Source organism: Paramormyrops kingsleyae, chromosome 9 (genome assembly GCF_048594095.1).
Source record: "Paramormyrops kingsleyae isolate MSU_618 chromosome 9, PKINGS_0.4, whole genome shotgun sequence".
Lineage (NCBI taxonomy): Eukaryota > Metazoa > Chordata > Actinopteri > Osteoglossiformes > Mormyridae > Paramormyrops > Paramormyrops kingsleyae.
This window is the reverse complement of record NC_132805.1, coordinates 33144155-33168872: the sequence shown is the minus strand read 5'-3', so window position 1 is coordinate 33168872 and position 24718 is coordinate 33144155. Positions and strand designations below refer to the sequence as shown.

At 47.3% G+C, this 24718-nt stretch overlaps 1 protein-coding gene across 14 annotated transcripts in view; it reads left to right on the top strand.

Moving 5' to 3' along the window:
* LOC111844242 (intermembrane lipid transfer protein VPS13B) overlaps positions 1-24718 on the top strand; it is a 212138-nt gene that overhangs the window by 3843 nt on the left and 183577 nt on the right. For 9 of the 14 annotated variants that reach the window (XM_072716822.1, XM_072716825.1, XM_072716824.1 and 6 more), the window contains exons 5-8: positions 15823-15943; positions 20461-20628; positions 22929-23110; positions 23482-23692. In XM_072716822.1, coding sequence (XP_072572923.1) covers positions 15823-15943; positions 20461-20628; positions 22929-23110; positions 23482-23692 — 682 coding nt within the window. Of the gene's footprint in view, positions 1-15822; positions 15944-20460; positions 20629-22928; positions 23111-23481; positions 23693-24097; positions 24226-24718 lie in introns of those variants that run through there. The other 5 variants (XM_072716827.1, XM_072716830.1, XM_072716826.1 and 2 more) reach the window with 2 other exon arrangements.

Genomic DNA, 24718 nt, shown 5'->3' with positions numbered 1-24718 from the left:
TTGCGTCTGCAGAAGTTTTCTGTGCATTTCAACTGTTAATGCAGTAGTTTTTATGCCATCAGTTTGGTGCCATGAGTGCCCTAGATGGCAATACTCTTCAGGCAGGTTTTTATTAATAAAAACAATGCTTGAATGGTTTCCATTTCTCTCTCCTCCCCAAAGGACACTTTAAGAAGACCTTTAAGAGGCTTGTATGCATTTCAGTGTTCTTCCACATTTTCCCTAAGACAAGACCCTGTTAAGAGGGGGTGTGACATGGCTGTGGTTATCTATCTAGCTAGATGCAAAGCAGAGTGCTTTCTGAGAATGGAGCCCCTGGCTTTTTAATGCGATGCCTTCACTGGATATTTATTGGTGAGTGCAGAGAGGAAGTTGCTCCTGTGTTTTGCATTTTAGGGCACAGTTCTGCATGTTTGGTAGCATTTCATACTACCTGGCATTGCAGTTTGCTCTTTCTTCTTCTTTCTGCTTGTTGCTGGTCATTTTGTTCATTCATGAAAACAGGCACTGGTTTTATGATTAAAAAAACATTTTTTTTCCATGTACATCTGCAGCTCAAAAAACATCGTCCAAGGGAACATCCATTAAATCATATTCGCAAGAATATAAGTTTTTAAGAAGTTTGTAATTTAATGTAAAGTGCATCAAGCATGTTTTGTACCATGCACAGAAAAACAGCAGTTTTTTATATATGTATTGAAACAGTGAACAGCTTTTGTGTGCTTTAATTTTATTTGGCATTGAAGATTTTAGACTAAGGGGGGTGAAAGCTAAACCCCTTAAGGACAGAAATATCCTCTCATCTATTGCACTTTATATTAATGTAAATGTATTTGTAAGGAGAAATATTTTTTGTAATGAGAGAACTTTTTAAAATTTTTTCACTTGGCGATTTATTTTCTGCGAAGAGCCTGGTCTCACCTGCGCCACCCATGCAGTTGAGTGTAGCCCTGCAGGCAAAGGTGGGAGCGATGGGGCCAGAGGTCCCTCATGAAGTGCTTTTCAGGAGTAGCCAATTACAGCCAATTAGGGAAACTGAAGCTGCAGGCCTGGAGCAGGCTAGACCGAGCTGGCCAGAGTTAATGGGAATTCTAACCCAATATTACATTATGCAGATGCTGGCTACCGCAGGGCCGATCACGTTTCTCTCCTTACGGAAATTCAAACGTCGTTCTAACACACTTTCCCCGCTGGGTGTGCCATTCCAAGGTCACAGGGCTCCTATGTAATGTAGTCTTGTGAATCGGGCATTCGTCACAGATGTCCTGTAGGATTCTTGGTAAAGGAAGGGTTCCTTTGGAAAATTGTGAAAGACGTTTGGACAAATTATTGAATTGAGTGCACTGCTCCCCCCAAACTCCCCAGGAGAGAGAATTTGGACCACAGCCAAACTCCTGAGCTCTGACCAGAGGGGTTAAAATGGCCCCTTGTGTTTCTTTGCGACCTAAACCCGACGACTCATTGATTTGATCCCCCTCGTAATGGTGGGTGGGGTGGGAGGGGGGGGAGGTTGCCCAATCACTTTCTCATTTGTCCCCCTGAGGGCTTTAGGTTCGAAGGTTCCCTTTGTAGGTGTTGCTCATGCAGTGGAGCACCTCTTAGACATTGCTGTTAGCGATCCACTATTATATCTCAACACTATGATTTATGGGAGTCATATGCATTTCTCCTACAGAACTGCATCAGTTAATTGAGTGTCATGCGCGAATGCTGGCTGGCCCCAGTCTTGGATGGGTGCTGGCGTGTACCACTGAGCTTCAAATAGTTCAGGACATGATGAAGTTGGGGTGAACACTTGCCATAAAAGCTCCCCTTACCCCCTCTGCTCAGCAGAACTCCACTAAAATTAAAATTAATTTCAAGCTGGAGTAATATTAAATCATAAGTGTGAAATGTCATTTCATTTTTTGCGGTGATGCTTCATTTGAAAACCTTTATGAAACACTTGTATTTGAAAAACTTTGGCTGGACTCTGCTAGACGTGAAGGGTGGAAATGATGATGGGTGCATCTGGAAATGCGCAATGTGATTAAAACTGCTTGATTTGGGAATTCAGTCGATCCATCCGGAAGTGAGGAATGAATTAATCCCACCGGAAGCAGCAAAATAAGTTAAGTTAGTCTTTTGATGTTACTCATGAAATTTCAGTACTGCCCCATTTTTCTTTTAGTTGAACAGCACAATAATTTTGCTCTTCCAGTGTAATGCTCATGAAATTACACTTTACATAGATGGTGAGGGGAAGATCTGCATACCACAACGAATATGAAACAATGTGTGCGATGGTACTTTCTACATTTTTCTTTATAAAGTTTATTTTTTTACAAATTACAGTTCACTTGTCTGCTGTTTAAGTTGGAAAGTTTAAAGAAACATAAAAAAACAGTTACTAAAACAAAAGAAAAGGTTTATGTCTGGCTTCACCATTATATATCAGTCTAGGCACTTATTCTCGAGTCATAGAGCTACTTTTCACATATTAGAGCGCCTTGTGTTTTATCTGGATGTGTGTTATTACCGGTTAGCCAGTAGCGCAGCGGTTTGGGAACTGAACTTTAGGTCATGGGAGACGGTGTTGCTTCTGTATGTGAAATAAAACTGGCTGGATAATGGTAGCACCATACGTCGGGATTGACAATTCACTGGAAAATGGGAATTCTGGTATTTGAAATGGATTTGAAGAGAAACTGTGGGCACGGAGGGAGAATGTGTTCATAGGCCAAGTGCCTTGGCTGTAAGGTGGGAATTTTTATGTCCTAATGGGCAAGTGCGGTTATATCCCTTAGCTAACCTGGGTTGCGTCACTAAGTGGGTCCAGCAAAAAGGTTTAGTGTAAAATTGCACGTGGCTTAATTGACTTTGCATGGTAGTTTGCTGGGCACCTTTTAACAATGACAGAAATGCTTGATTTCTTGTTCTGGCGACTCTGCTCTGGTTCTTAGGGTGTCTGAGGTGCAAGTTTTCCCATCCATGACTCGCCTTCCTTGGAAGTCCCGGGGAAAACAAGCTGTCTGTTATGGGAAGCTGGAAGCTCGCTACATGATCGTTGCATTTACATACTTAGCAGACTCTTTAGTTCAAGTGAGGCAAATGGCACATCTGTCAAGGAGTCAACTGTGCATAAGAGCAGCTAGGCTGAGCTTCCAATCAATGTGCAGGTACAAATGTAAGCGGTATCGGAGCAGGAGCTACACAAGCTGCATAACTACACGTATAACTAATAAAGTGAGAACCTAATAAGACTCCTCTAGGAGCAGTAAGTGTAACACGAGCATTCAAAGTGCAAGCCCGGGGCTGGTGGTGGCTAATTTCTTTTTTTCGGGGGTCAGCCCAGGGCACGGTACGGCCCTCCTGCATGTACACAGCCCCCGTGCTCCTTTGACATCTTTTTCAGAGTGTTGGAAGCGGTTAAGCGTGGTGTGTGGAGAAGGGGTGTAACACACAGGCAGTTAGTTTAAAGTACCACCACTTGGGCTCTATAAAACTTTAAAAAGCTCCTACCCACAAACAGCGACCTGGCATCTGTCTTTCTGCCTCACACTTTCTAGAATTTAATCGTTGAGAAAAAAAATAAATAAATAAAAGCAAGGTTGGCTGGTGGGAAGACCTCTCTTTGTCATCTGTTTTCTAACCTTGTGGTATCCATAAAATTTCTGCTCTGTTTAGCTGATCGTGGCACCAAATCGGTACCAAAGGGCTCCCCTGTCTGCTTAATTAGAGTTAATCGCTCTCGTTGCTTGTAAGCGCACAGGGAACATTCTTTTCTTAAAAAATATCAGTTTAAGCTGCACCAGATGTGGAACGAGGAAGGATGACTGAGAATTAAAAAAAAAAAAAAAAAGGAATGTAAAGGGGCAAAGCGGACAGCACTGTTGTGGGATGAAGGCAATGAATATCAGTGTTTTAATGAGGCAGAGATAGGGGGATTTTCTCCGGAGCTCTTCTGCATTGGGTAACTGGAGTTTTACTGCAGCCTGTGGATTTTCTCCTAATGTGTCCAATGTGACTGATGCTTTGCCACAAGATGCAGGGGGGAGGTGCCTTCAGGACCTGCGGCTTTGGCTTCCAAGCGAGGCAGCGGGGGGGGGGGGTAGTGGTAGTGCCTCTGGGGGGGTGTCTTTGTAGATTCCTTCAAAACTATTTTTAGTGCCCTTACAATGTCGCGCTTTATAAATAATAAATTCTGCTGGTAAGAGCTGCCCTCCTCTTTCAGTGCGGAGGATCTTTCCACGTTATGTCGCTTATCTGACGCTCACTTAAGCCTGTTATTTGCTTATCGGACCCTTTCACCAAAGCTCCCAGCTTTCAGTCTGAGCGCTTTATACAGTTGCATATTACTGAGCCCTTTTAGGTTAAGTACCCTGCTCAGGTGTCCCCTAGTGAGGGGATCCTCCTGGGATTTGAACCTACAACCTTCTGTCTGGAAGTCTATTTACTTAACTGCTACTAACTACAGAACTGGTTCCTCAGCTGAAAAGCTCATGCATGCCGTTTGACGGCTGTCTCATTTTTCTTGGCACTGTATTATCCTGTCCCTTCTGCAGCTGTAAATTTGGCCTAATGTCAGCTTTGATTTCTCTTTCTTTAATTTGTGCTTTTGAATGTGGTAATTTATTTTCTTGGGCGTGGAAGTCTTGCAGTGTTTTTGTCAACTGTCCCACTGGGTGACTGGTAATCTTTCTTGTGGGTTGTGGTGATGTAACAATGGATCACCATCCCCCACCCTAAAATAATATTAAATTAAATATAAGTGATTATATATTTTCTTGATTAGTGTTTCTTGCTTTGCTTTTTTTAAACATTTCTTATTTTGTCTTCTTTTTCCTCTAACTGGATGAAAATGTGTAGATTAATGAAGGTCACTTAATTTTCTGATCCTCTGACATTTCCCGTTAAAAAGATTTTCAGGGGAAAATTTCAGGTGCATTCAGTCTCCAACCGAATAAAATGAAAGAATGGGGGAAAAGTCAAGAAAATGAAGAACAAAGAAAAACAGGCCTTGGAGCTTTGTAATCAGATAGTACAAACTGGATAATCTCTGTTCGGTGCCGTCCGGAAATCTCTGCTCTGCTTGCCGGGCCTGTGGAGAGCAGATGGCTTACAGAGCGTGCTCTGTAGATCCACGTCTCCTGCACCACGTGGCTGTTCATCCTGCATGCGCCTGCTTGGGGCAGGACAGCATGGCTCCATGCACCCACCGCTTTGTTTGTTGTTTTGTTTTTGTTTGGTTTGAAGTGTGAGATGTCAGTTTTGTTTAGGTTTTCGCTCTGTGTGCCAACTAAAGGGTGTTTGCTTTGTGTTCTCCCTGGCTTCAGTCAGTAGGTTTCCAAGCTTTGGTTTGTGAAGCTCTGTTTTTCCTTTGTATGTTTTGACTTTGACTAACCGTGCACCTCTGTACGCCACCCTGGGGTTGAGGAGCGTGTGTGTTGGAATGAGGTCGTTCTTCACGGCCCCACACACGGGTGAGAAACAGCAACCGTGTTGAGAGCAGGAAGCCCCAGGTGGTCTTGTGTTTACATTGCACTGGACCCTTTGGTAAACTTGTCAGCAGCCCCCACAGCTAGTGTTTGTTTCTGTCCTCATCCCCCACCCACCTCCTACCACGCCCCATGTTCCCGCTCGTATGCCGTGTCAAAGCCGCCTCGCTTTGTATATTTTCACAGCATCCCTTCCTCAGTTTGATGTGGACTCTACCTTTTAGCGCCGAATTGTTTGCTGTAGGTTATCCAGCTCCCTGAATGGATTTGCCTGTATTTTGTCTAGAACAGTTCTTAGATGTACCTTTCAGTGACCCGTTTGACCTGGTGCTGTTGTGTTGTATGGTCCAGCATGACTGCACGAGTGTTTGTTTCTGTTAGCCAGTTGGTCCAGCGAAAGAGGCCTTTGGGCTGCTCACATCTGTAAGCCTTCTTGGTGTTAATCTCTAGGAGCTAATTAGCCAGCCTCCCTGTCTTGTCTGTTTTTTATATCCAGGGGTGATCAATAAACATTCCTTGCTTGCATTTCCCTGTGAAATTGTGAGGTTGTTTTGTTCAAAGGTATGGAACCCGCACCCTCCAAAAAAAAAAAGTTGATGTCATCATTTTGCTTTTCCTTTTTTTTTTGTTTGCCATCTTTGTTGACCTGGCACATTTCACTAGGGCTTCTGCCGTTTCGTTTGACTGTTGGCATAACACATGCGAAAGTGTTGTCTTGTTTTTGTATAAGGTTTGGTGTCGCCTATCCAGCTGATTTGCCCCAAAAGAAGGCGGTGAGGAACCTTACTTTTGGGCTTCCTCTCCGGCCCGGTTAGTTGGTAATCAGCCTCCTACGAGCATGAGGCTCACGCTCCTGGCCTTAATCCCCCTTAAGTGGCCGTCTGAACCGGATAGTGTCCCCCCCTGTGTTCGGCTGGCTCCTCTTAGCAATGTGGCCCCTCTCAGTGATCACAAAGAGCAAATGACTCACTTCCCCTTGTTAATACGTCAAGGGGTTTAAGCTGACAATTCGCAAAACTGTAATTGACCCGTATCATGAGATGCTCTTCGGAGTGAGAGCCTCCACATTTTTCTGAATCTCCTAGTTCAGGTGTGTATTTTGTTCCCTTCATTTGTTGTGCAGTTAATGTCTTATGTGGCCTGATAAACTCAGATACCACCATATGTGTAAAATGTTTATTATGTCATTGGTTAAAGTCAGTTTATTCATTTCTTTTGTAGAGAAATGGAAATGATGGAACTTAATACCCATGCATTTTTTAACAATTTATCAGTGAATGTTTGTAATATCCCTTTTTCTGGTGGTAGACGTGTCAGTGCCCGGGCATGTCCGGCACTCACCCTGCAGAAGCAGCTCGGCATTCTGGGAGCACGGGCTGAGGTTGGCTATGAATCATGGTTTTGACAGTAGCAGCATTCATCATAGTCTTTCCTGATCTGACAGCGGTGAGGACTGTTGGTGTAGGCGCGTCTCCAGGCAGCCCGTAGAGCCACCATCCCACACTGAGGGCCAGTAATTGGGGGGCTGTTTGTAAGGAAGATGGGTTACTTCCTTTTCCTCGCGGCCATCAAGCAGCCACTGGCAGACACTGGCGGAGACCCCCACCCCCAGCAAATGCAGGTGCATGCTCCTGTGACAGAGCGGGGAGGCCCTGGTCATGGCTGCAGCTGGAATCTCTTCCTGGATTTTTCTCCTTCAGGGACCAAGCTGCCTGGCGCTAAATGTCCCTCCAGTTTCATCATTTGTGGGGCTCTTTTTCTAACAAATAGCGTATGTGTAGCATATTTGTGCCGCAAAACTACTACTACTACTACTACTAATAATAATTTAAAAAATATATATATAAACATTTTAAACCATTTAATCGATCAAAATTCATTCTTTCGGTTAACGGTTAAACGGTCAATATGAGCATCCCTAGTGCCCACAGATGATTGGTGAAGCTTTTTTCCTGATTTCCCCATCCGCCCAAATAGGTGTTCTCTAAATAATGACCATATTTTCATTCTGTTATGGCAGATTATGCCCTTTTCCTTGTTAACTGGATTAAAATATCTCTCAAGTAGCATAATTTTTGTCTTAGTTTTGGTGTGGGGGTATGGCAAGGTGAACACTGATGCTTGTCACTGACCAGTAATCATCACGCCATGCTGACTCCTGTTTTCTCTTGTCCATCATATGCCCTATTCATGGTTAATGATGGTGAACCGGTTTTTAAACCACTCCACGCGGCTTCTGTCCGGTTTCTTCAGCCGCTTAGTTTTACATAATTAAAGCTTGGTGACTTTTCTTAAGGCGCTCGCCTCCGGAAAGGAGGTGTCACTTATGTAAGCCAGGCAGCTCCATGCGAGGTGGGGGTTTCACTGGGAAGGAATGTAGCCTGAAGACCCGCCCTGCGTGTCACTCTCCATCCTCAGGGCTCGGGGTGCTGAAGGCCTTCTGAAGGCATATGGTTAGCTAAAAAGATAATAAACACAGTGTTCTCGCCCGCTTGAGATGCACCACATTGCTGCTTACAATGACCAACATGATAAGAATTTACATGTGTTATAATTGCGTTGTAATTGCTTAAATTTTCTCTTTGTGAGGGTGGGTGCTTGCTTATAAATTCCAGCTGATGGGGTGAAGGCGGTTTCCCAGCCCCTTGCCCCCCCCCCCCCCATTGTTGAGAGGAAATATAAAGAGAAAGCAGTGGGCTGACAGTCTCCAAGGCCCTTTGGTTCTTAGTGTTTTATATGCGATTCTCATACCCCATCAAACATGGAGAAATGTGCCCCCCCCCTTGTTTGTTTCTGGCTTATGGAAAACAGTGAGACGTGATGTTTACTCAGCGCCATTAAAGCACACAGCCTCGCCGCCGCCGCCCTGCTGGTAGGGGAATCCCATGGGGACTGCAGTCAGGGTGAACACATGCATGTCAGGGGTTAGGGGTACTGGGCCCTTGCAGCTCCCTCTGTCTCCGGCACCATCCTGCAGGCTCAGAATTTCCTGGTTTCATGATGGTCACAGACCCATAGATGACAGGTTGTGTCTAGACCTGAGCTGTAATAGTAGATAATCGTATAATTAAAAAAAAAAAATCACAACTTCCAGTATTAAACAGATCTGAGCTCTGGGGCGGAGGGATGTGATTCTACAAACATGATAGTTGTCTTTCTGTACACTTTGTTTATTTATTTAAACTCTACACCAGTGTTTGCATGACCTGAAAGCGTCTGGGTTCCTGCCTGAGGAATGTGTATTGATGGGGCCGTATTAGAAATCAGTGATTAGGGTCCATTAGGAATTTGTGGTTTTTAGATGTGGCTTTGCACTCCACCCCCACTGCTGGCGTACGACGGCACGCCGCGGGGCCGTCCGCCGTGATTTGGGTGTGCACGTTGCAGTTATTAACGCGGACGGGCTGGTGTGCCAGCGCAGCCTGCATGCTTCCCATGCGCTGCCAGGGTCTGCGGTTAGCCAGCGGAGACATCTGAAGGACCAGAAACCCTCAGATCTAAAATGAGAGCATTCCCCCCCCCCCATATCCCCCCTTCCCGCCACCCCCCGTCTCTCCAATGGGAGTCAGTCACACGCTCGTCAGTCCACCTATCCCGTTCTAAAAATTTATTTGTTTGTTTTTATTAGCGACGACACAAGAGCAAAGTCATTGTTTGAAGAAGCTGTTTGCCCTTCTGGGGGCGCTCCTGCTTCTGCTGGGGAGCCAGACCCCATGTTGGGCCTCCTTTAAAGACATCGGAAAAGCGTTATTAAGAGCGTGATTTTAATAATTGCTAATTGTTTGCGTGGCTTTGAATGCTCTTTCCGCAATTTTGGCAGTCGGTGGCAGAGCTGTTATTATAATGAGTTATTAGCTAATGCTTAATTACCCCTTCAGACACGCAAAGTGAGTTAATTTACCATCTGCAGTTCCGGCTTGACAGATTGTGTGCAGACTGATATTCCGAATTGTCCGCCTTGTGTGCCTTTGAAATCTGGTCAAATTTCATTCTTTATTATTTTTTTAGACTTCCTTTATGTTAAAAAACTGCCTATTGTAGTACATTTTTTTGATTTAATGTAGTTTTACTAAAAAATGTATTTTACTTTGAATACAGCTGTTAAATGTGAGCCAGATCTGTGTTTTCCTCTCCCTTGACAGAGCTTGGTTATAGTGTATATCGCTACTGATGGACCAGGCTACTCCAGTTCTACTTCCCTCCTGAAAAGTGTGTGGTTTTTTCAACCCCCCCAGTCCACTGTAGCCTCCACATGGGAGCGGGGATTTGTACTTGAACCGCCCCCCCCCCCCTTCCCTCGCTACTGTAAATAGGGGTCAACAGAAAATGAAATTCATGGTCACCCCAAAAGGATGTCTTTTCTTTTTCGGGGGAAGTAGTGGGATGTTCCTTTGGGATGAATTTCAGGGTTACATCATCAACCCAGTGTTCACAGTTGTTGTTCACCTTTTTGTCTTCAAAGTGTGAGAAACTTTGTGTTCCGTGCAGTCTGTGCCGCAATTCGGGATTTGGTTCCGGTCCAGTGCCACTGTTAATAGAATACTATGTTGGGAGTATAGGCCACATCCAGGTCAAGATGTCACACCTGAGGGCGATCGGCAGCCGGACGGGGCGTTGGGCCCCCACCAAAGCCATCAGAACGGCTCCTTTCCTCAGCAATGGGTTTTGTATCAGCAGTAAGGGTTTCAGTGGGATAAGGAGGCCAGCAACTGAGAGAGAAACCCACAAATCCCACTCCTTGGTTATTATTCTGCTGTGGGGGGGAGGGGGTGGTGGTGAAATAATTTGGTAGGATTTTATTTGCCTTGGGCCTCATTTATTCAGTTTTGCCTGCATTTCCACCAGTAGCTACTATAACACAGACAGGACTTTTATTTCCTGTGGCTAACACTCAGGACACATAAGGAAACACATTTTTGGTTAGTTTGTAAATTGTTTCGTGAGTAATTATATAGTGCACTTGAATTTAACCGAGCAGCCGTGCTGTTGGCTGTGGGGGCATATTTCAGGCTATGTCATCAGTTTGATAACACAGATGAGGAACCTGAAGCCTGTGTGACTGGAGGGACAGTAAATGTCGGAGCTCCTGGGTGACGCGCTGCTTCACGTCACGTGGGTCGCCGCAGTGACGGCGGCTGAGATGCGCGCTGCCGTGGTAGCTGTTAACACATGGCCTGTGGTCGTCCTGTTGTCAGAACATCTGCACAGCAACTGCGACCAATTTTGGCGTTCCAGGTCGGCCCGTTAGAAAGGGCCCATTGTTGCCGTTCAAAGCCCCGCTGTACAAGGAGGATGATTAGGAGCAGCTCATAGCATCCTGGGTTCGTCCGTGGCGGTTCCTTTTCCCTCAGTTCCTTTTCCTGCCGATCTCAACGTGGAACAAGAAGAAGATGGCTTAAAGGAACATGACGCCCTGCCCGGGCACAGCCCCCTGGCTGCGGCTCTGCTCTGACATCACCGCGATTCCTCTTGGTCCCAGTGTGAAATACTTCTGTAATTATGCGGCCTTTGGCAGTTTACTTGGAACTTTCTTTTTCTCTTCACATCCCTTTAATAAATGTGTTTTATTTCAGGGCTTCTGAAAGGGGCACATGTTTAGAGAATTAATGGAGTGCTTTCATTGTGCCATTATGCAGAGCTCAATGTGCTTAGTAACACTTTCGGTCTTGCTGACCTTGTAAACAGTTCTACTTTTAGAACAGTAACAAAAGAAATCTGGGAGCCCGCTGCCTTTGTAGTGGGTGAGCTAATTTCTTGGGCATGGGGACTGTTAAGTGAAATTGCTAGAAGAAATCCAGTTGGGTAAAAAGAAATAAATAAACCCCCCCCCCTGAATATTCAAGGGATTTTTACAACTGACAAATGTTTGAAGTTAGGGGTACGTTGTTTATCGGTTCTGCAAATGCAAACATGTACAGTATGTGCTGAATTGTTAGCTGGCCTGTGGTGTGTGGTCGTACGAAAGAAATGAGGGTTTGGAAGATGTTTTAAACGCAAGCTTCGTAATTACAAGTTAAGGTTTAACCCCCCCCCCCCCCCGTAATGAATAAATGTGATTTGACTGCCATGGATGTTTCTATGCACTCCTCACAGATGCCAGGCAGATAGTCTTTGAGCATTGCAGCTCACCTGTTTGAAGAGGGCGTGGGAGTTTGGGTCCATAGTGGAGCGTCTAATGCATGTTGGTGCCAGTTGGCGTGGCACGGTGTTGATGGTGGTGGCGGTCGCTGTATGGCTCTCACCGGTGGCATCGCTGGCGTCATGCACGTTTGTAGCACGGCTCTGCTCAGAATGACACGTCAGGTTTCCTCAGCCACTCCTTAGTTTTTTCCTCAAGCCTTAAGGAACATTACAGCCCACAGATTTCTGTCATTCCAGAAAGACCTCCCACTCTTACCACTCGCACCGTATAAATCATGCAACTTGTGTATTCATCTAAAGTATTTCTTCTTAACTTCTGCTTTTCATGCATCAACGCAGTTTCCATTGAAAATGAGAGATTCGTGTGATGCGTTTGAGCTCTGCAGTCGTGCTCAGTCAGACTCGTTCCTCCATATTTTTAACGACCTTTCAGTAGACTGCGAGGCATTAGAGGTGCTGATGGAGGTCTTTAGCTTTAAAATAGTTTTCTCCATGTATTAATATCCCTGACAAATGGTGCGTTTGGGGAGGGGGGGTGCGAGGAGTTGGCCTGCCCTTTTTTTCAGTGAGAGAGACGCACCCTTCGTCCCCAGATCTCTGGGGCTTTACACTTTAATTAGCCGTTTTCAGTGAGGGAATCAATCAGAGCTTCGCTCTCGCTGACATGCTGTGATACCCGTCCGTGTTCGTCTGCATGCGTAATCCCGGGGAGCTGGCAGGGATTCCAGCTGTATGCTATATTTTTCTTTACTTTTTTTCATCCCCCTCTCCTGGCTGGTGGGACCGGCCTCCCCGCTTTCGTTTAACTCCCTCAGCCGGGCAAACGAGGCTCGTCTTTAATCACACACTCTAACGGCTTTTCGCGTTTGTTACGGTTTCATTAAAAACCTATTAACAGCTAATTTTTAGCTGAGATGATGGATGTTTCTGCGGGTGTGGTGCGCAGTTTAAGTGGGGAGCGATGAGTCTTGGTGTTCCTGAGAAGCTGTTGATGGCAATGTGTGAAATGTTGGACGTTCTCCGGAGTCGGTCCTACTCTGTCATTTATGTTTTTGGTCCATTTATTATTTTTTTTTTACTCCTCCAGGTCTAAAACACATCCAAGGAGGAAAAAGTTTTTAATTGTTCTTTGCTGGAAGGGTTTTAGGTCCCTGGAGATGGAAAGCTGTAATACCATTGAATGTGCAGCTGTGAGTTGTATGTGTGTCCCTTTCACACTAAATCCAGATTTATGTGGATTTGTTGCTACTGACTTGACTAGCTAACATATTAATTTTTCTTATTTTTTTTTTCTCCTTGGTTTCAGTTTTTCAGTTGATCAGTGTCTGGGCTCTACCACTAGTGGGCGGAACTGAGTTTGGTGAGAGGAGTTGAGGTGGACGCAGTTGTGCCTGTTACGGTGGACAAATATTTTGGGAAACATCACCCTGTTTCAGAACCATTTCTCTGTACCACAGTGATATACTGTATGAATGAATGAATCTTGATACTGTATTTGTGGATAATCTAAGGAAGGGACTTAAACTAAAATTGCACCGTAAAATATCCAGCTGTAGTAATGGCTTAAAAATGTTAAACTCCTGTGCAGTGTGTGAGAGAAAGAGGGGCATGTATTTGGATTGGGGGGGGGGGGGGTAGCAGAGCTGTATTTTGAGGGGCCTTTGAATGTCTGGGGGGGTCGTGCTTAGGCTCAGGTAGTCGGCTCTGGGTCTGTGGTCCCCTTATCTCCGCTTGGCCACTTAATTATGCTATTTTAGCCCCTCAGTCTCGTTCCTCACCCACAGAGCCGGCTGTCGCTCGACACCCCCAGGCAGGGAGCAAGCCGCTCGCTGACTGTTTGCTGTCTGAGTGCCCCCCCCCCCCCACACTCCCAGTTCTCACTGAGCCATGACAAGGAGGACAAGGCCTTGCCGTGTCAGACCTGAGAGGGGTGTGTTTGCGTTGCCCAGATAAGGGCTGGCTTGGGTTTCCCCTGTTTATTTTCTGTGACTGGGCCGTCCCTCATGGCGTGCTCCTTTGAAGTCACTACGAGTTCACTAGGGGGTTGGCGGGGGGGGGGCTACAAGTGGCTGGTCTTACACGTGCTAATTAATACCACTTAAATGGTGTGGAATTTACAGATTCCTAAGATGGTTTGAATCCCCCCTTAAAAAAACACTGTTTTTGTAGAAAATGAAATCTGTGAAAGAATTTTTATTCCTTATCAACATGTCACTTAAAAAAAAAAAAAAAAAGTTTTTTCCTCAAACCAAATGGACTCCTGGTTTCTTTGGTTTGAGGCAAATTGATGTTGAGGAGATGGCCTTGAGCTCTGTTAACAATGACCGTATTAGGTTTCAATTTCACTTCATAGGTCAAACTATGCCCGATCTGTTTAGGGCTGGAACTTACCTTCTGGCTTTTAAAGGCGAGGACATACGGGTGGGTGGGGGGGGTTAAGGTGAGTTAAGGCGTGAGTCATCTAAGCGGCCAGGCACCCCACATGTCTGCCACAGAGCGCCCCCTATTGACAAGGCTGTTGTATTATAGCTCCCAGATGTCTGCGGTCCATCACCCTCCTCGGTTTGTCCACTTGCCCTCGGAGTGGAGCAGTAGGGAGTGATCACCTGAAGGTCTCGCAGGAGGAGAGTCTGGCTGCTGATCCGGGCAGAAGAATCTTCCTGTACTACCTCAAACAGCACTGTGGACCTCAAACACAGTTTTAAGTGGCAGACCTTTTTTTTTATTTATTTAAATGCAGGAATTTTATAAGAGTGTGATTAAAGGGGTCGTGTGTTCATTTTGCATTCTGTACCGGTGCACCATAACTACAACAAACCCAAAAATGTTAGTGTCTCCTAATTAGCTTTTTTTTAACCAAAAAATTAAATCTCACTTTACTGCGTAAACATCAAGGAGTGATGCTTTGAAGCGATGGAAACTTGCAGAGATGTGTGAGCAATCAACTGTTTGGTTTCCCCCCCCCCCCACGTATTATTGCCAGTTTCCATAACGGATGGGGTATTTATTGTTGCTCCTCTGTTGTTTGGCGATTCCTGGAAAAACTGTTCGTGGGGCCCGGGATCTCTGCTGAGCTCCACGTAAATATTTTTCCGGCGCTCTCAAGTCGCGTGTTTCGGCATCGCCGTGTTTACTTCACTGCGACGGGCGAATCTCGTGCCCGTGGGAGCCCGCCTCCAGATTATGCAGAGCGCATTTAAAATGTAATCATCTTCTTCACTCAGGGCTCATTACGCTGTGTCAGATGGAGGGGGGGGGGGGCAGACGTGATTCATTTTGACACCTTGGCTGTTTACATTACTCGGGATAACTGTGACTTTAGAGGCCCTGCGATTTTTATCCACCGCTAAATGCTAACCAGATGTGATCCCGCGCAGTTTTGACTGTCTGCACATGCTTTTTTTTTTTTTTTTTTGGCTGGAAAGGTTACGTCGCTTCATAAACGCTAATCAGTGCCACATTGGAGGTGAGGGCGGCTCACTTTCTTCGTGTTTTGCTTCAGTGGGAGATTAATTCTCCTCTTGGATCTCCGGTGTTGGCAGAGAGAGGAGGGAAGTGAAAATTCTTATCGGATCTATTAATTTGAACCTAATTGAGGAACGTTGGGGCTTCACCGGAGCTGCGAGTCCCCTGTTGATCATTACTGCTTGTTTAAATGTCTTTCCTGCGTGATACGGCCTATACAGCGGTCAGAATTGGCAGCGGTTGGCTGTTGCGATGTTACGTGGTCTTTCGCCAGGATGCCCGGCATTGCTTAGAGACGGGCCGCGGCGTAGCTTAGAGACGGGCCGCGGCGTAGCTTAGAGACGGGCCGCGGCGTAGCTTAGAGATGGGCCGCGGCGTCGCCCGTTTTAGGCTGAGATCACTCAGTGATATTCTTTCTCCTCCCTTTTCAGTCTTCTTGGTGTCCTTCGACTCCTCGTTTAACAACAAGCCACTTTCTTCCATGCATTTATGCTGCACAATAAATAACTAGGGATTCCCCCCCCCCCACTCCCGTTTATCTGAGGGCCGTCAGTAAGGAGATGTCCGTTTCCTCCTCGTGCTGACATTCCTCCGTCGCTGACGATGGGAGTTTGGGCTTCGCAGGAGAGCCCATCGTTCTTTTCATCCCGGGCCCAGAGTTTATTTGTAAAGCCGTAGGGGTTATAAAGGGGGAGGGGTGACCCGAGCGTCATTGTTTGTGGGTGTTTGCCTTCCGCAGGACGACCATGAGAGCTGCGGCTCCGGCTCCACGGGCCCCAGCGCCTCGGACAGCGCAAAGTTATCCGCCAAGCCCCGCCGTGTCCCGCAGGCAGCCCCCGCTGACCCGGACCTGCCCCCAGGTGAGTGATGGCCTCAGGGGGAGCGGACAGGACTGCCACTCCTCCTACCCGCTTCTTGTGACCGGGCTTTATGAGGGTTATGAAAGAGGGGTGGGGGGGGGGGGGCTTCTTAATCAGTGATGGACAACTCTTATCTGCAAGGCCACTTGACCAGATGCCTGTCTGGCCACAGGAGGATGTGGTCGGACCCACGGCCTTCATGTCAGCTGCAAGCCTCCTTCAAATCTGCTCTTAACCAGCCAGGACTTGATCGCTCTGAGGCACTGGTATCATCAGAACTATGTTGTGTTAACAATATGCTGTAATTCCCACTCACTTTAACCTTCCTCTTTATCTTATTGGGTCGTTTTGATTATTTTGTTTATTGGCCGTTTACTGTTTGGACAATGATACTCTCAAATCAATGCTAATATTATGTCTTAGAAATATGAATTGCATGTCAGTGTGCGTGTTGCGATTATTGTTTTTCTATATATAAAATGAATTGGCTGTGTAGCATGATCATGTGAGCACTGGTCTGGGTCGGTGAATAAGTACCAGGGTTTGAGCTGAGCTGCGACCTGCTGCTATGGGACCAGCAGCTCTGTAGCGATGAAACATAACTGGCATCGTTCGGCTGAGAAGGATTCTACAGTCAAATCTGGGCCAGCTGGCTCAGAAGCTTCCCTTGCAGTCGGGCTGCTCCGCTCCGCCATGCCTACGCTGGCGGTCCTGACCCAAGAATGAAAGCCTCTCTAGCAGACGGAGGCTGTGGGGATTGTGCCGACATGGGCATCGGGGACAGTTCAGAGACTCCAGAGCAAGTCTGGGGGATCGGCAACCGTTAAGTCAGCTTTCGCATAAGGGGCCGAAAATCAGGCGAGTGGTTCTGATGAAAAGCAGAAGCTGAAAGGACTTTTCCCTTGGTGGGGGAATGGCGTGTGATATTAAGCATGGCGCTGCTCTTAAACTCCTAAGCCTGTCGTGGCCTGAGTCGCTGAAGCTAAGCAGCCAGAACTGGGTGTGTGACAGCTCTGTGGGGCTCCTTCACATGTTGGGTGCCTTCCCTCGCCCCAGTGAGCGCGCCTCTCCCCAGTCTCCAACCTGGTCTTTGGGGTTCCTCGTGTCTGGGAGACTCTACAGCTTCCAGCTGGAAGCTCTGAGTTGGAGCCTCTTGCAGTGGCACTGAAGAGCATCACTGAAAATCATCGTGGACTTTTATTGGACTTTTTTTTCTTCCTTTATGTCCCCATGGCAATGCTGCAGCCTATGGAAAGGCACACACAGACCGTCCAATGGACAAAACCCTAATACCAACAATGACCACCTTAGCCCCGACTCCATTGGTCCCCACAATGTCATATATATCTGACGCACACAAACACACTCACCCGCCCAGGTCAAGCATGTATAAACACACACAGACATTTAAATTCCATCCACCCTGCACTCACACACACGTTTCCCAGCACAACGTAAGTTACTCTGAAGAACTTCCGATAAGTGTTTTTTTTAAGAGGCATCGTTTTTTTAAGCCATGGGTGAGCCTGGCGATGCCCGCTGTCCCTCCCTGGTGTGCCCAATAATAACACACTCTGCCTTTGCTGTGGGGGGCGCTGTGGCTTACGCTTGGGTGTCTCTCACCTGTGCTGATTTAGACGGGGATTCTCTCTTGGTGAGAAGGGATGAAAAGCCAGTGTATGACACAAACCGATTCATGTTTATGGGCTGGTTTGTTGAGGTGGTACTGAGACCAGGCCCAGTTCAGATCGTAGGTCAGATGTTCTTTTTGTGCCACCGGTGATTGCAGTCAGGTTTCTTACTCCATGATTCTGTAGAAGAATCTGGAATCTGCCTCAACTGGGGAGGCCAAATGTTTGCCCTCTGTGAATTTTCCCAGTTTGGGATTCGTTTAGAAACCAGTTGCCCTTTGCTTTGATTAACTGCTGCTGCCTGGAAAATCGTGTCACCCCATGCGGCTGGAGAAGAACATCGTCAGGGCAATCTGGGGCCGAGGGGAGGTGAGGTGCCCTGGCGTGACATGGGAACTCTGCGGGTCTGACTCACAACGCTGCCTTTTAAGCTCTGTGTTAAAATCCCAGAACCGGGGCTGCTGCTGTTTTCGACTGTCCTCAAGACGAGAACCTAAAGCGCGCAACCGTGAGTCTGTTTGCACAACACGTTGTAAACTTCTAACCTGCAATTAAAATCTGATTTTAAAAATGAACTTTCGTATATAAATAGCCACGTTGGCCTGTTCACAGGTTTGGTATGTATAAAAATATTTATGTATGTATATAAATAAAATAATAATTAAAAGGCCATCTGGAAGGGCTGAAAGTTTGTATCACTTAATAACAGCCCTTTGAAGACAAATAAAACAGTTCTTCCGAGATGTAAATGACTTTTTTAAATCCTGTGAATTATATGGCGCCTTCACTTGAAAGAGGCTTTTACGCATCGGTAGCCATATGTTCAGATTAAAAGATCTATTTCGGTAAAAACGCTAATTGTAGGTTTGTGAGAGGAGCCGAATGCAGGCCTGCTGGGTGTGGGTGTGCCTACGATGGCCTCTGTGCCCGGGCACCACTAGCTGGCCGGCCTTTTCCTCGCGCGCGGCACGGCACGGCCTGCCTCTCCTTCCTCTCCGCTCACCCGGCCTGCCCGGGGATCCCATAAAGGCCTCGGTTTTTCCACTCGTTTCATGGCTGAGCGGCTTTAAGTGGCCTCCTTCGGCTGTGGGGCCGCGGCACAGGTGCTGGCGGCGCAGCCTGTTTACAGAAATACCTCGTGGCGGAGGCTGGGAGAGGCGGCGGAGGCTGGGAGAGGCGGCGGGGCTCCACGGCACAGCAAATTGGATCCAGAGGAAGGAATGGTGGTGGTTGGTGGAGTTGGGGTGGGGGGTGGTGCTTGGCAAAGCCTGGATTTTTATTGCCCCAGCTGCAGGTGCAGTAGGCAGCCTTCTTGCTGACCCGGATACCTCACGCAAAAGGATTGGGGCGGGGCGGAGGCGGGGCCATGGGGGGGTAGAGGGCAGGACAGGGGACTTCAGTTTACTGTTATCGTCGTTAATGCACGCAGGCAATCAGAGTCCGTGTTAGTGATGTGGTCACATGTTTGCCTGCCTCTCATTGGTGCTGGCACTCTGCCTCTGCTGTTACAGGTCAGGTTCTGTGACTGCGTTCTTATTACTGTCAGTCAAACCGCACAGTTTCGGTGGTTTCTGCAGAGCCGGCCTCCGTGGCTTGAGGACGACCCCCCCCCCCCCCAGGTCGGCACGGTTTCCGACCATTAATTCCACCATTTCCATTATTTTTTCCATGCGCCGTGGAGCGCAATTCAGCCAAGCTGTCCCAGTGGGATGGTGGGGGGGTTGGGGGGGCAGTCATGTCCACTCAGGTACACACCGGCCCTCTGTGAGTTTCGTTAACGATGCTGCGTTAATTATCACTTGAGCCGTGCAGATGCAGGAAGGCAAACGTTTTGCTTGGAAAATAAGGAGAAGGCATTAGTTTTACGTGTTTAACTCTCAGTGACTGTGTTTAACAGTACATGGGAAGAATGAATAATGCTATTGGTCCTGTGGTTAGCAGGATTTATTGCAGTATATTTTCTTTATTTTATGGTGGAGACTCCCCTGTCTGTAATATTTTAAGTTCTTTCTTGCTTTGTTGAGTAACGACCTTACCATGTATGTTTTTCCTTGCGAGCTTCTGTTTCTCCGCATTGGTATGGAGTTACTGATGGTCGGTGACTGGTGCACATGCATGGTATGCAAGTGGCAGCGACCCCCTTCAGGGGCATTTAGTAGAGGTACCTGGGGGGACTGTGGAGTCAAGTGACTGAAGGTCAGTGAGGGATTTCTGCAGGCAGAGGGAATGTGAGGTGTAGTCAACAAATACGGCAACTTTTTGTGTAATTCCTCTCCCCCATCATTATGGGATGGCGGCCCTTTTCAAATCCTTCTTCTTTTAGACTGATCTTAGGTAATCAGATTTGTGCAGTAAGGCTTTTAAACAGTTATTATTGAAATTGCACCTTGCAAATTCTTTTTTGTGGGGGTGCCGAAGTCGCCTTTTTCTGCTTTAGCCATTAATATTTACAGAAACAATGAGGGTACAGCTGCAGATTTCCCTGGGGGCTGTAAGGTAACATTTAGCCATGTGAAGAAGCAGCGCTCGATATCAGGAAACATGCAGCTTCTCTGCGCACGGCTGCGGGCCCCTGGCCTGCGGGCCCCTGGCCTCCAGCCACGCTGGACACTGCGTCCGAGCTCCGTAAATCTGCTGGGTGTGAGTGCTGCTGCTGGGCCGACTAGTGCAGCAGAAATGTTTGCTTATGGATGTTTAGCTTGTTTCACAGTTCATGTCCAAGGGCAACACCACAGCGAAAAATAACACGTCAGTCCCACCGCTTATTTATGAGTGTGTGTGGACCACAAAGGTCAGTCTTTCACCGTCTGGGGGGGGTTGCAGTCGGTAGGGTGTAGGAGTGCAGCTGTGATGTCTTAACCCCCCCCCCCCCCCCGTTTGTCCCAGGTTATGTCCAGAGCCTGATCAGACGAGTGGTGAACAACGTCAACATCGTGGTGAACAACCTGATCCTGAAGTACGTGGAGGACGACATCGTGCTCTCAGTCAACATCACCTCAGCTGACTGCTTCACTGTGGACGAGTTCTGGGACCGCGCCTTCATGGACGTGACAGGTGCTGGCGGAGCAGGGCGCCCACGCAGGGTCCTTTCTTAGTCTGTCAGCCTCCAAGTACATGGAGAGGCCTGGACAACTCGATAAACACAGCAATCAAGGGCAGGAATTAATGAAATGGGGCCAAACCTGGGCTCAAGACGGCCTTTGGCGCTATTTTTACTGGGTCACTGGTGTGGTCATTATAAAAAACAAAAAGGGTGAAGTTAGCTGAGCTGAATCTGTTCAGCCTCCAGCAGAGGAGACTAAGGGGGGACTCTAACAGGTCTGGATGCTGTTCAGCCAAATGGCTCCTTCAGTATTAGTTTAAATCCTAGAACTCGTGGCCATATGTGGAAATTAGCGGGAGAACATTTTAAAATTAATTTGAGAAAACACTTCTTTACACAGCTTGTAGTTAGAGTATGGAATAGTCTTCCTGTTACTGTAGCGCAAGCTAAAACCCTGGGTTCCTTTAAATCAGAGCTAGATAAGATTTTAACAACTCCGAGCAATTAGTGAAGTTCTCCCCAAACGAGCTTGATGGGCCGAATGGCCTCCTCTCGTTTATAAATTTATTATATTCGTATAGGTAAAGTTTTTTATTCAAACTTATGCAGATGCCTGCAAATCTTTTCCTTTGAATTTACAGTTAATTTTGTAAAAGCTACTATTATTGTAGCTTATAAGAATGATTAAACCATTTAAAAATTACCCTGTTTGGATGTAGCCCTACTTTGAAAATAATTGGTCCAGCCCAGAATGTTTCTGCGTATTTATTATTATGATTATTATTATTATTATATTTCATTCGTTTAGATTTATTTATATATCAGTGATATAGTATGACATGCAATGGAGGCAAGTGTCGCCGCTCTCTTATTCTGTGTTATCTCTCCCAGACCAGCACTTACACTTATTTTTTAGTTGAACAATTCAGGTTGAACATCTTATACTACAGTGGTGTCCTTACTGGGACTTGAACTGGCAGCCTTCCGTTCTTAAGCACCTAAGTTAAGCACTGGTGGAGGGGGGGTAATCAGGTGGGGCTTGATTTATGATGGTTGCATTTATTTTGAAAAATGTTAGCAGAATGACGCACAGACCTGGTGTTTGGAGTCGTGCCAGCTAATATACCGAGGAACATTGCCGATAGCCGCTAGCTTTAGAAATAAATCTAATTTATTGACAGCAGTAGCCATGTTGCTGTTTCGATCCATTTAATATACTTACTGCTATGTTGGAAGATTAAGACTCAATGTTTAACATGTAGTTTAAATCCCAGGTTTGCGCTTTGGTGCAGTTCGTACGTAAATCACTTTTCTTCGAGGTGGTCCTTCAGACGAGCGTATTCTCAAGTCCCTACATATGGTAGAGGTCGAAATATGAGCATTCTTGTCGTTGAGTGGTGTCTCTATGTAGCTGGCGCGATTGGATTGTATCCTGGCTGCGCGGTATGCAAAAATAATCAACGGAAGCATAAAGTTACCGGGCTAAGTGTGCTAAATGTGACCTTCCTGGCCAGAAGGAATGAGGGAGCTCCGCTAACAGCCAGACGTGGCTGTGGGCCGTTTGGCTTTCTCATTAGAGACGGTATCGCTGTGTGCAGCTGTTTCTGTACCAGCGTAGGACAGAAAGCGGCTCTGTGAGGCCACGGGTCGCGGGGGGGCTGGGGGGCGGGGGGGCACAGTCCTACACTATATTTTGTCTGTAGCTAGCTTCCTTTTTTGTCACATAAGGCTTCTTCTATGCGTCCATCCATCTTGTATAACAGCTTATCCAGGACAGGGCTACAGTGAGCCTAGAGTCCAACCCAGGAAGTCTGAGGCACGTGGCAGGGGACACCCTAGGTGGGCTGCCAGTCTGTCACAGGGCACAAGGCAGGGGACACCCTAGGTGGGATGTCAGTCTGTCACAGGCCATGGGGAAATGCCATTCTGTGCGTGTCTTTGGGACAAAACACAAGCAGAACATGCAAACCTCACACACAGCAGAGGCAGGAGCCGAATCCTCTACGCTGGAGGTTGGAAGCAGTGACGCTGCTCCCTGAACCACTGTATACCCCATAAGATGGCTTCAGTGCCCCATAAACTGGATAAACGAGTGACGTTTCACAACCAGATGACTTACCTGTTGGTCCTCCCTCACTCGTTGGCGCTGCCGGCCCGGCTGAGCCCTGGACTATGTTGTCCTCTCCTTCCTTGTCTGCTTCCCTGGACTGAAACAGGCAGATAACTGGGATTTACTGCAAGGGTCTGGCTGCTTTTCCTCATCATCCTCCCCCCTCGCCCTTGTAAAACTGCGCTCTTGTGTTTCACTCAGCCCCTGACCTCGTCCTGAGGAAAGCCATCAATTTCTCCGACTGCACCGTCTGCCTGGACAAGAGGAACGCCAGCGGGAAGATTGAATTCTACCAGGACCCGCTGCTCTACAAGTGCTCCTTCAGGACGCGTCTGCATTTCACCTACGATAACATCAACGCCAAGATCCCTTCTGTCATTAAAGTGAGAGCCCAGACGACCCCCTCCTACCCCCCCCCCCCCCCCCCCGAAGCTGCCAGCCGGACGTGACGGCAGCGATTAATGCTTGTTATTGTGCTGTTTTCATGTTTTCCATGTTGTCGTCTGATGGGGTTTTATTAGTACTTGTTATTGAAAATCAGGCCTTAATTCCTTGAGTGATGAAATGAAATGAAGGGCTCCTTAAAGCTGTCTTTGTAACTTAAATGGTCTATGTAGAATAGGGGTCATTGGAAGACTGGACACATGCGATGTGTTTTCTGCAGAACATGTTCTTGTTCACTATTATCTCAAGTCAATGTTTTGCTGTTTTGTTTTATTAATGAGGCATTTTTATTGGGCTCTTATGATAACAGATCCAGACGATGGTGGAGACTCTGAAGCTGTCCATCACCGATCAGCAGCTGCCCATGTTCATCCGCGTCATGGAATTGGGCATCGCCCTGTACTATGGGGAGCTCGGAGGGCAGAGGGACCGTGAGACGGATGAGGCGGACAGCCACAGCCGGGAGGTCGGCCTCAACGTTCCCGGTCAGTGGTGCTCCGAACGGCACCATGACAGTCATGGTTAGGCACCCCGGCCTGTACCGTGTTTGTAATCAGATTTCAGACACAATACATGAGAAGCCACTTGTGACGCGGCCTTAATGTCTGTCACAGGGTTTGACTCGTTAAACTGTCTCGGCAGGTGGGTGCTGGGCTGTGGTGTGCGTGTGCACGTGCACGTGCGCGTGCACGAGGCCCACGTGTGTCTCCTGCCCGGAGTGAGTGTGTGTAACTCGATAGGGTGGGCTGTCGTCAAATGTGATCCCCTCCATCTGCGGGGGCAGGACGTTGGGGGGGGGGGGGGGGTCGATCACATCTCCCTTCTCTCACCACCAAGGAAGTGGGAGACACCTGGAGACTAAGCAGAGGCAAGATTATCCTGTGAAATATAGAAACGACAAGTCTGAGTCGTCCCCCCCCCCCACCAATCCTCCTCACGATTCACAGCAGTGGAGATGAGATGGGGGTCGCCTGTGTGGTGGAATAAATTTATGGCAAAGAGACAAAGAGTGCTAGCTGGCAGGCAGTCTTCATGCTCCCCCCCCATGCCAGATGTAAGGCTCTGTGTCATAGTATGGATATGCAGAGGATGAATGTTAAAACATACTGGGGAGGGGGGGGGCACGGCATATTGAAGTCCATCATGTATATATATACTTTTTCGTTTCCTGCGGGAAGGCAGTAAAGTGGGCCTTTGGTGATACAAAAGCTCGGTAAATAATGGTAATATTTCCATGTGTGTAGAATCGAATAATATGTTCTCGTTTCCAGCTGTTCAGGCTGAATGGGTGCAGTGGTGGGGAGTGTAACATGTCTGTTTTCCCTGCTTCCTGTCTGTTCTCTGATAGTTGACACGGCAGTAACACATGGCCTTGCCGGGTCGGCCGTGGACCTCTGGAGATGTGCTGCATTAATTGGCTGTGACTTAATTGCACAAAGCCGTCCTGAGAATGTTTCAAAATGGAATATTAACTTGTCATGTGTGCCACCCCCCCACTCCCCGTGTTAAGACGTCATAAAAAGTTAAACAGATCCGTGTGAAGGCAC